At 49.0% G+C, this 11067-nt stretch overlaps 4 protein-coding genes and 1 non-coding gene across 5 annotated transcripts; 4 read left to right on the top strand and 1 right to left on the bottom strand.

Moving 5' to 3' along the window:
- Positions 1-789: 789 nt before the first annotated feature.
- Positions 790-1393, top strand: BO79DRAFT_283537 (uncharacterized protein). Its single transcript, XM_025688154.1, has 2 exons — positions 790-1234; positions 1302-1393. The coding sequence occupies exons 1-2, from the start codon at positions 875-877 to the stop codon at positions 1350-1352; spliced, it is 411 nt and encodes a 136-aa protein (XP_025544958.1). The 5' UTR covers positions 790-874; the 3' UTR covers positions 1353-1393.
- Positions 1394-1433: 40 nt separating this feature from the next.
- Positions 1434-2416, bottom strand: BO79DRAFT_184424 (oxygenase MpaB family protein; the record flags this gene model as incomplete). The annotated part of the gene is made up of 1 exon (XM_025680326.1): positions 1434-2416. The coding sequence occupies one exon, from the start codon at positions 2414-2416 to the stop codon at positions 1514-1516; it is 903 nt and encodes a 300-aa protein (XP_025544959.1). The 3' UTR covers positions 1434-1513.
- Positions 2417-3183: 767 nt separating this feature from the next.
- Positions 3184-4802, top strand: BO79DRAFT_162666 (DUF3712 domain-containing protein; the record flags this gene model as incomplete). Its single annotated transcript, XM_025679081.1, has 4 exons — positions 3184-3419; positions 3484-3905; positions 3967-4091; positions 4143-4802. The coding sequence occupies 4 exons, from the start codon at positions 3184-3186 to the stop codon at positions 4668-4670; spliced, it is 1311 nt and encodes a 436-aa protein (XP_025544960.1). The 3' UTR covers positions 4671-4802.
- A 251-nt stretch (positions 4803-5053) lies between these two features.
- On the top strand, positions 5054-6540 carry BO79DRAFT_261073 (FAD binding domain protein; the record flags this gene model as incomplete). Its single annotated transcript, XM_025686451.1, has 3 exons — positions 5054-5537; positions 5616-5997; positions 6063-6540. The coding sequence occupies 3 exons, from the start codon at positions 5054-5056 to the stop codon at positions 6538-6540; spliced, it is 1344 nt and encodes a 447-aa protein (XP_025544961.1).
- A 52-nt stretch (positions 6541-6592) lies between these two features.
- BO79DRAFT_t2 lies at positions 6593-6664 on the top strand. The gene has a single exon. It is a non-coding gene; the product is annotated as a tRNA-Gln (tRNA).
- Positions 6665-11067: the final 4403 nt, after the last annotated feature.

Below are 11067 nucleotides of genomic sequence, written 5' to 3' on the forward strand. Positions count from 1 at the left end.
AAGAACTGGGTGATAAACATGAGATTAGATCTTCCCAAATACAATCGTTGAGCATCCCAGTCTAGATCCCACACTATCCCAATCCAGGCATATCTCCGAGCACGACACGAGACGAGAGGAGGTGCATGCATGCATCTAGACGCACGGTACCCAACCCAGCACTCAGGATCAAAGTATCTTATCCCCCTCCTCTTCATCCTGCAAGATAGATACCACACATCCATCGTGCGTTTGCTAAAATGGAACAAGCAAAATCACATGTACCGTTCGGTCCGAGGAACAACCTCATGTTCCTGTTTCCCCTCTCCCGCTTTCCCTCCGCCACAGTAAAATAGATTAACTGGTTCCTGCTCCTGCGGGAGGCACCACGCCGCTATTGGGCCACGCCGGGGGTGATCGACAGTTTAGTGAGCCCTAAGATGCGGGGTGTTGAATGTTGATATTAAACGGTGGCGTAGCGTAGCATACACTAGTTACTAGACATCAGAGCGCTAGAGCTTATCCTTTCCTTGCTCGGTTCACATGTAGGTCAGATTCTCCCTAACTAGGAACACAATTATCCTCGGAGGTAGCATTTGGCATGGTGGCCAACAAACCCGCTCTCCCTCTCTCTTCCAAGGCAAGGGATCTCGAACATCTTCTAAGTACTAGTACTACATAGTACTAGTCAGTCTCGCTCAATTCTCTCGCTCAATTCTGGGGCCCGATAAGTAAGCCCAGAAATACTACTAATAACCCCCCTATAATAGTATAAAGCGACAGTCCATATAATTAAGCACACAACAGTAACTCTCCTGATACCCCCTACCAATTCATAATCAATTCAATTCCAAATCTAACCCATCGAATCCGAAACCAAACACCAAAAATCAAAATGAATCTCAAACACCTCCTTCTCTTCAGCACCACCCTCGCCCCAATCTCCCTAACCCTCGCTAATCCCAACCCCAACCCGGTCGGCCCCCGAAGCCCCCAATCCACAGGCCTACTATCCGACCTCCCGTCCCTCATCGACAACCTTAAGGAACTCCTCAGTCAAGACACAGTCGACAACCTGGAAACGATCGTCAAGGGGGCAGCAGTGCTACTGGGCGGCGATACGCCGCAGAACTTGCAAAAGTTGTTGTCGAGTAGCAATATCGACAAGTTGCAGAATATCATCGATAATGCAGATTTGCTGTTGACGACGTCGTTTGTTAATGAGACGAGTGAGTTGATTGGGGATGCGTTGCCGGTAAGCTTCTATTCTTCCTTCAGAATGTACTACGTGAGAGAGTGTAACGCTGATGAATGTGGTATAGTTGGTCACTGATGTATCGGCATTATTGACGGCTATTATGAAGACTGCGTGATGTGCAAATAGTAGTATATAGGATATAGTAAACTGAATGAGAATGATGATAATGATATTATTGCTTTAATTGCTCCTAATACTCCAAATCACTAGCCCAAACCATAGCAAAAACCTAACTATCCTAGCCAACTAAATAAAACAAAGAAAAAGAAAAGCTAGCTAAGCATTCAACTTCGCCTTCAACTCCCCCAAATAATACCTCAACGGATACCCTCTCATGGACGCAGGCAACGCCGGATACACCGCGACCGAGAACCCCATCGTCCCGCGATACAAGCCTCTCGTCTTAGCCGACGACTTGAGCCCATACGCTTCGCGAATCCGAGGCGGGAGCATCTCGATCGTAATGACCCTCAGCAAGGGTTTCACGGTCGAAACCCAGCGAGGGAAATCCGTCCGATTCAGAAGATCCTTCGCGAAGAGATGCGCATCCCCGCTGACATTCAACCGCTCGATCTGGTCATCCCAGTACGTCCAGAACGCCTGACGAGTGGGCGGCCAGACGTCCTTGGCGATGTTGAGACAGGACAAAATCGTAGTAAACTCAATGTAGGCTTTCTCGGCAGTGCGGTAATCAACGCGGCCGTAGATGCGCTGGTAGAAGTCGGTAGCGGTTGCGTAGAGGGTGGCTGTGAGCCAGAGCTGGATGTAGGGGTCGCAGGGGAGTTTGGTGGGGAGAGGGGCGTTGTCTTTTTGGAGGAGGTCGAGGAGGAGTTTCTTCTCCTCTTTGGTGCCAAAGACGAGACAGGCGATGTAGCTGAGGGCAGTTTGAAGGGTGTTGCTAAGGTCGTTGGCGAGGTTGCTGTCGTTACTGGTGTTGGCTGGGGTGATAGTTTCGGTCTTGGTTTTGTTGGCTTCCTCAAAGGCAGATTTGATGTTGGGGTAGGCCGCTTGGAGGAGGAGAGCGGCGCCGGAGCCGGCGAAGAGGATGCCTTCTTGGAGGATTTGAGGGAGGATTTCGAGCTTATCGAGGGCTTCGAGATGGTTGGTGGTCACGGTGGTGGTTTGGGAGGAGACCGGAGAGATGCGGTCTGATGCTGCGGCGGCGGCTTTTTCGTCCATTTTGCGTGAGTTGGTTGTTTGATTAGGGGGATGGGTGGTAGTCAGTAGCTGCGTGGTTTACTACTTTGGTCTGACAGGTTTAAATCAAATTGGTGGTTAATGGCCTCCGCTGATAAAAAGCAGCTCGATGCACATGCCGGTGCAGCAGCATTGCAGGGGGGTACGAGAATATACGGGCACAGGCACATCCGCGGCCTGCAAGCGAGAAAGCATATCAATCATCGATCCTGCGAATTGATAGACCAACAAACCTCTCACAGCAGGGTATCAGTTGACCAAGGATTTACTTTGCAAAGGACTGCGGATAAGCATCCCCGCATCCCCATCGGGCAAAGAGTCCGACGTCCCCAGAAGGCAGTGGATCATTCCCCCGTTTCAACCCAAATTCGAGCGATGCCCTAAAAGCGGCCACCAAAACCGGGCTCCAAAAACAACGTTCAACCGCGGTTCTCAATAGTCGGGCGGATCGTCGCCCTGACCAGGCCGCATGTGAACCCAATCCATGGGTCATCATTGGGCCTGCAATTTCCCACTTACACTGATCGACGGGTTCCGGGACGATCCTTGCGGAGAGATGGCAGGGGCTTGAGGGTTGCATTCCGAGGGCGGCAGGTGTATACGAGAATCACGACGATAGCGAAGTTTTTTAACTAGTCGGTGGATTTGCCAATGACTCCATACTATCAGCCGTTAGTATATCAGATCAAGCACCCCGGTTCCCGCCCCTCTTCGCCGGCGACCGTCCCAGCAGCAAGGGCCACATCACCATGGACGAGAAGAAAACCTATCTCACCTCCAAAGAGGCCAAATATGCCCTGGGTATCCATCGTGGTCCTCTGCCCACTGAAGGCCTGGAGATTGAACATGTTGAGACGGCCCATTCCATCTCCTTGGAGCCGGTGAAGCGTACGCGATCGCAGACTCTGCGTCGCCATTGGGCTCGGTTCTGGTGCTGCTATGCATTTTGGGGCATTATCTTCCTGGCGATTTTTCTGCCCATTTTGTATGCTTCCCCTCTTTCTAATTCGTCTTCATCCTATTTTGGGCGACAACTGACGATTTATCAGCTTTTGCTTGATTATTCCCGCCATTGCCCAGCGAGTCCTGGACAATGGTACTTTTGTCCTCGTTCACGCCGACGTGCTCCAACCACGCCCCAACTCCATCCAGCTCAGCATCAATTCTGCCCTGGACTTGCCCATCAGCTTCCCTGTGCGCATGAACAACTTAACGCTCTCTCTCTTCAATCGCTTTCTCCCGGAGAACAACACCTGGGCAAAGCTGTACATGGACGGCGCTACAATCAATGGGAACACAACCCTCACCGTGGATGACCAATTCACACCCTTGGATGTCTATCAATGGACACAATATGTTCGCAGTGTGGTCTTCGAGCCTCATGCTCCATTGTCCGTCAAGGCTCCCGTCACTGCTTACATTGGGAAGCTGAAGTCCAAGATCACATTGAACAAGGACATTAAGCAAAACAGTGCGTCTCCTACTCCTCCCATATATTTATCAGCTGCTAATTCCATATTTCAACATGACAGCCATGAACTCCTTTGCTGGCTTTTCCATCTCCGATCCAAAACTTCTTCTTCCTGCTGAATCCGACGGTACCAACCTGATCGCCAACGCCACTCTCCCCAACCCGTCCGTGATGACTCTTGAAATCGTGAGTTTTCCTATAGGTTTATGCACTGCAGCCAACTCTAACCGAAGTCAGGGCAACACCACCATGAATCTCCTCAGCGGCAACCTCACCCTCGGAAATTGCACTCTCAACAACCTCGTGCTTAGACCAGGCAACCACTCCTCACCAGTACGAGGGATTTTGGATCTCGGCAAACTCATCGAGAACATCGGCCCTATACTAAGTGAACAAAGCGACTCCATAAAAGAAGGCTACTTGAGTCTCACGACCGTCGGTGCGAACGTCGAGTACGAGGGCGTTCAGGTCCCGTACTACACGGAGGTCATGAAGAATCTGACCATGACGGCGAAAGTGCCGCTAGGGTCGCTGATCAGCAACACCCTAAGTGGCATCTTGCATCCCAATGGGACCAATGTCTTCGCGGGGCTAAACATGACTACTGATAGTGGGGAGACGTTTACAGTTGGTGAGGACAAGGCGGATAGTGATGGGGCATCGTTGGGGCGAAGGGCATTGGAGATGTTGGGGCAAGAGGAGAAGAGGAATGAAGTGGTCGATGTCTTGAAGGCTTTGATGAAGAGGGGAGCTTACGAGATATGATACTAAATTTCAGTGTTTGATTTGGGCGATGGCGCTGGCGTTGTCTATAGTACATCCTGTTGATACTCTTATTGTTAATGTATACCTGAGCTGGGTTTGGGGTCATGAGGGGGGGGATTTTTACCAATTAGCAGACTTATTCATTGAATTATACCCAAAGTATTACTTGCATCCAACGAATCAATGTCCATTATATAAGAAAGATCCTCACAGACCCTTGCATCTTTCCCCTACCCCCCTGATCATTCAGATGCAAGACACACCCGCAAGGGCATGCATCACCAACCAAACCGTCCCATGACCTCACCCCCCCATCCCTGTCTTCAACCATCCCCTCCTCCCTCCCTCCCAAACCATCACTCACTCCAACAACCCACCCAATAATGACACCACACAGCCTGAATGTCGCCATAATCGGCAGCGGCCTCGCCGGCTGTCTCGCCGCCCGCATCCTCCGCGAGCAACATACCGTGACCATCTACGAGCGCGAAGCCGCCAAAGCCGAGGCCGGGGCCGCCATCAACCTCGGCCCCAATGCCGTGCACATCCTCAACAGTGTAGACTTTGATCGACGCCGCGCGTGCTCCATCCCAGTAACTCGGGTTCTGTCGTACAACAAGCAAGGCGAGCTCACGCGCGAATCCATCCACGATTACGTCCAGGAGTTCGGGACAGACTGGTTATTTCATCATCGGGTGGATCTGCGAGATGAGCTTTTGCGGTTAGCTACGGCGCCGTCGGAAGAGTTGGGGTTGAGTGGTGAACCGGCGACAGTGCGTTTTGGGGCGAGGGTTGTAGATGGGGATGTTGATGAGGGGAAATTGATATTGGAGGATGGGGGGGTGGTGGAGGCAGATCTCGTTATTGGTTCGTTCTATGCTTCTTTTTTACTCTGGTCTAATTGGTGTTGAACAATATCTTTGTTGCAATACTAACAATGAACAGCCGCGGACGGCATCCGATCCATCATGCGCGGCCCCGTAGTCAACGACGACGCATACATCATCGCTCAACCATCGGGCTCCTCTGCATTTCGGTTCACCATGTCCCGGGAGAAGGTCATCGAGTTGCACAATGGAGAAGTACCCGAGATAATGAGCCCAAATAAACCAGGCACTTTGTTGGGTGTATACGCCCTCGACCCTACGGAGCGGCGAGTGATCATGTATCCATGTCGGAACTACGAGATCCTCAACTTCGCTGTGCTCGCACCAGACAATATGCTCAAGACCCCAGCGTCATCCGACTCGTGGTCTGCGCCAGGTAACAGAGACGAGATGATCTCGCTGTTTACGGACTTTCCGGGCTGGGTACTTAAGTATTTCCGGTATTGCCCTCTTTTCCCCTTGATACGCTATATGTTGTGCGCTAACATGTAGGTAATGGCTACAGCGCAGCAGAAAACATTAAGCTCTGGCAACTCCGCATGCAGGACCCCTTACCCACGTATATCCGAGGAAGAACGGTCCTGATCGGCGATGCTGCGCACGCCATGACGCCTCATCAGGGACAGGGAGGATGCCAGGCCATTGAAGATGCAGAGGGATTTCGACTTTTTATTGGAGACCATGTCACAAGGGAGAATGTTCCTACTATCCTGGAGGACTTTGATCGTGTGCGCAGGCCGCGGGCGTCGCAGATCCAGTTGAATACTTCGCAAGCTACGGCGAGGCACTCGGCGAAGGAGATTTATCGGTTCCGAAAGTTCAATTTCACCTATCATGGAATTTTTGAGGAGTTGAGGAGGATCAAGAAGAGCGATAAGGTGGATCAATTGGATCATAGTGGGGGAGAGGATGTCAAGAGAGAGTCTGACGTACATTCTGCTGTTGGATCATGTCGCTGTAGACAATGCCAAACAGACAGCTAGTTTAGTATCACATGAATATATTGGCTAAAGTGGATGCCCAGACATCAACTTCGGTTGTGTAGTGTAATGGTTATCACTCTGGATTCTGATTCCAGCAATCCCGGTTCGATCCCGGGCACGACCTTTTCTTTTTCCTTTTGTCTTTCCATATTATTACTACTGACTCGATCATAGTCATAAATGATATTAAGGGAACTTCCTAATTCCTGGCAAGGTGGTTGCATTTTGCTTGACTACATCCAGTTTGGCTTTTTGTTCCCATTTTGGACGCCTTAAAAACACATTCAATGTGTATGCTATACAACTCTTCGCTGGCAATGCAAGTAACCTATTTTTTTCACTACAGATTGCAAGAATTACATATATTATCATTGTAATGTTGCAGTGCGTTAGGGTTTGTATAGCTTCGCTTGTTATTGCTTCCTGAATTCACCAGCATGCGTGGCGAATCACACCGTCCTGTGGATGCGTGAATCCGGCAATATAGCAGCAACCAAATTCACGGGTGCATTTGGAATATTGCACAGTGAAGTCGTCACTTCCCTTATAAGATTGAATATTGTATCTCACTTTTCTTGATTTACTGCTAACTGTGCACTTCGCTTAAGATAGGGTATCAACATGATGATGCTATATTCACGAAGAAGCATTGAATGACGGCTCACGTGAGAAGCAATATATAAACCTGGTGCCAACCCTTTTCTCTCCTTCTCTTCTCCCAATTTCCAGGCAGCTACTAGTATTACTACTATCATTACTACATTATATTATACTATCAATTTTTATATAGCACTATGCTTAAATATATCTTTTAAGTTCCCCTGTTGAAGCATTCGAGTCAGTCCATCTGCTGAATGGCCATACATATATCGTTTTGATCTACTTAGCACCAGGTTCAAAACATATTCGAGCTGTACTACGGACCCTTGGCGGTTGCAGGCAATAGCATATCCTGCTTCATACTAGGTATATAGGCCCGAAAAGAGGCCAGCGAATCCGACAGCGAGGAAGTTAAACAGCGGCGGACTGGATCATTTATGGTATGTCGATATTCCTTCTTCTACTTCTTCACACTCCATTCCATCATCATATCTTATGAGATAGCACCAAAAACTAACACTATCCAGATTCCCCAGCACGAAAGAACTCTCGACGAAGGGACACACGATACTTTCGGGATGGCCAGATCCATCGTTGTATCATCATAGAATGATGCGGATGGCAAAGGGTGCCATCTAAGGCAGCCGATTGTGGTCGGCCGGTCTGTCGGATTTAGCTCGCTGCTTCTGACACCTGTCAGAATTATATAGCCCATCTCTGGCTTCACAACAGAGCTCATAACGAAAGAGGTGCTGCACTCTCCAGAAAACTGGAACAACGCTATACCATCATAGAATATACAGACGAAAAAAGGATGGCATCTGGAATAGCCGATCGGGACTGCCTGACTCAAGCTGCTAGTGCATCTGCTCTCCGTCAAATTTACACAGATGCCTGGCTTCAGTCTAGAGGAACGCAGATGTTGAGAAAACACAAGTTCTCAACAAAGAGATGCAACACTGATAGATCCAGACCTGGGATCGTCTGTATAACCTCTTAAAAAGTCACAAAAGAGAAAAGGGTGTCATCTGTGACTCTGGCTGAGCCAGCCGGTACGTTTAACATCCGTTGAAATCATATATTACATCTCTGGCTGAGAAACACGGTGATGTTGAGAGACCTTAAAAGTCTTCTCAACAGAAAGAGATACAGCGCTTTTAATCGATCCAGACCTGCCACCGTCTGTACCACCATATAAAGATACAAGCAGAAGGGTACCATCTACGGCAGCCGATCGTGGTCCTTTGGGGTCTGGCTCCGCCCGCTGCATATGGCACCAGTCGGAACTAGCACGTTTCCTGAAGTAGCCTAGAGGGACACAGATGTTGACAAAAACAAAAGAGCACCAAAAGAAGACATGCAATATCCTTAACAAATCAGGTTCTATAATTGCATCGTCAACACAAGAACGTTACCAAAGATGGGTGCCAACTAGGGCAGCCGATTGGGGTTTGCTTGACCAGGCCGCTAGTGCCTCTGACAACCGTCAGTTCTATATGCCATCCGGCTTCAGCCCAAAGATACAAGAACATCGCGGAAACCTATATAATGGTGGAAAAGTTACATCCACTATAAACGCTGTCTGGATTACTCTTCTCCAGCAGCAATGATGGGTGCGGCCTCGCCTTCTTTAGACGAAGACACCGTCATCTTCATACCGAACAACTACCTATTTCGTAGGCCTGTTCTGAATGCCCAAAAATTGGCATCGCAAAACTATTATGGAACTCACAAGCCCGCCATCTGACATGGCTTTCGACAATTTGCCCGGTCTTCCCCGGACACAAGGAAGACAAAAGTCCAGTGTCCTGAACAACTGAGATATGATAATCTGCTTATGTGACAGTGGAATGAAGATGACGGATTAAGGCTTCTGCCTTTATGAGAACTCAGGCCCTGGAAACTGCGAAAGCGCCGAAGAAGAGAAGAAGAAGGAGTTTCCCTTGCAAAATTCATCCCACTGATGGTGCATACTCATCAAGGCGAACATTCCCTGGTCCGACACATTTGCGACAAAAACAGCTGGTACAGGGATGCTGTGCACAATCAGAAAGATGGACTGTCCATCTCAAGAAGAAGCAATCGCACTTCACTGGGCCAAGCCTGCCTTGGCCGGATGCACCTGGAAGAGCGCTGAAAATGTCTTCGAGGGACAGCAATCTGGAATCAAGCGCTGTCTATATACATCCCAGAAGATCTGCTCCGTACGCTTCACAGAACATTGGACACTATGTTACATATACTATATAATAAGCATCTGTTCATGTGGAAACTCTCAGCTTCGGTTTCCCCAGTCTAGAAGAGGCTCCTTTGGCTCCCACCATTCTGGAGAAGGTTAGTAGTAATCCTGTCTGTTTACGGTGTTCTTGCAACTGAACCAACGCAATATAACAATCCTAGGCAATATGAATCCGATACCAACGCTCTTCTCATTTCCAATCGCAGTGTGACGGCCCCTAGGGGGTCAAGCTTACAAGGGATGCGCTTCTGAGCCTGGTGGCTTAGAATTCTAGTCTAGATGCGCCAAATGTGACATATTTGACCGGCTCTCACATCGCAGAGTCATATTCCCCAAAAGCCAATGATCATGCCACACACCATATTACCAACGATACTACAATACCTGTTTCTGGCTCCCGGGACGGGCACCACCCTCACCGGAAACGGACAGACAAAACCAAGCAGCATATAGTTCCTCGATTGATCTCTGCAATCTTTCCATTAAGAGGGAAAACAGATGATTTAACGAAGAAGGAGAGAAGCGAAGACACTGTGGCGGCCTGCTCCCCCAAAATAACCAGCTACTGATACAACATCTCACAGCCTGGGCCGAACCTACCTTCACAAGCGCCCAAGTTAGCTAAGACAAAACACGCAACAAACTTTCTGGCTAGACCACAAACCTCCTAGCATAGTCAGGAGTCAGAGAGCAGATGGAATTCCAAGCTAACTGTTCCACTTGGGAATAATTTCAAGTTGAGCAAGACCTTTGAAGACTTTACCACGGCAGGGTTGGACGGTGATCTTAGCTATACCATTGGGAGCATCTAACAAGAGAGTGGTATATACCTGGGCTGCAGCAGATGTAATCAAAGCCGTGCATCTTCTCACTCTTTCTTGAAAATATCCCTCTTTTACATGCTATTTCCTTAGCTAAGAAGCATCGACTTCCTGTCAGGGCTCTTGATACGCCAACGACACGGCGAATGAAACCGACTATGCGAACGACACCACTAACGAGACCGACAACACGAATGTCGCTCCACCTTCTCGCATCGACACTGCTAACGAAAGCGATGCAGATGACACCGCTAGCGAGTCCGACGACGACATGGAACTCGACGAGGATCAACCTGGCGGATCGCAACACCGGTTGCAGCCACAGAACGATAACCTCCTTCTTCTTCTCCGGTGCCGGTCGCCCTCTCTCTACCAGACAGAGCTGGCCGTCCCCTTTTTGCTGAACGTCGAGGTTTTACGGTAATCGACGACCTCGACCCTATCGTGCACGACTTCGCCAATGCGTCTAAAATCTTATACTATGATGGAAATTACCATCCTTGTCTATCTTTCTAGGACAATTTCTTGGGTGATTGCAGAGTATGTCACCCTGCAATAGAGAGGGGGTTGTGTGTGGGGGGGAGGTGGGAATGGAAACCTATGGTGCATTGTGCATGGTGTACTGGAAACAAGAGAGTTGGTATCTGATGTGCTTTGGGGTTTATTTTGGAAACTATGCGCTTTTTAAGTTTACTTATATTGATATCATGTTGTGCTGTGGTTTGTTTTCTCTCTGGGAAAGTCTGTCTACTGGGTTGATACGGCGATGTATGTTGAATAAATGGAGAAGGTGATATATCCTCGTTATGTTTTAAGCAACCTCTAGTTGGAGGCTGGTGTATCAAGACGGTGATCAATCCTCAATGG

This window comes from Aspergillus costaricaensis (genome assembly GCF_003184835.1).
Source record: "Aspergillus costaricaensis CBS 115574 unplaced genomic scaffold BO79scaffold_1, whole genome shotgun sequence".
NCBI classification, from domain to species: domain Eukaryota; kingdom Fungi; phylum Ascomycota; class Eurotiomycetes; order Eurotiales; family Aspergillaceae; genus Aspergillus; species Aspergillus costaricensis.

Bases quoted from the DNA above. Each gene is read 5' to 3' on its own strand.
- BO79DRAFT_283537 (XM_025688154.1), top strand. From the start codon at position 875: ATGAATCTCAAACACCTCCTTCTCTTCAGCACCACCCTCGCCCCAATC. The intron at 1,235-1,301 runs GTAAGCTTCTAT...AATGTGGTATAG, and splicing joins TGATTGGGGATGCGTTGCCG to TTGGTCACTGATGTATCGGC.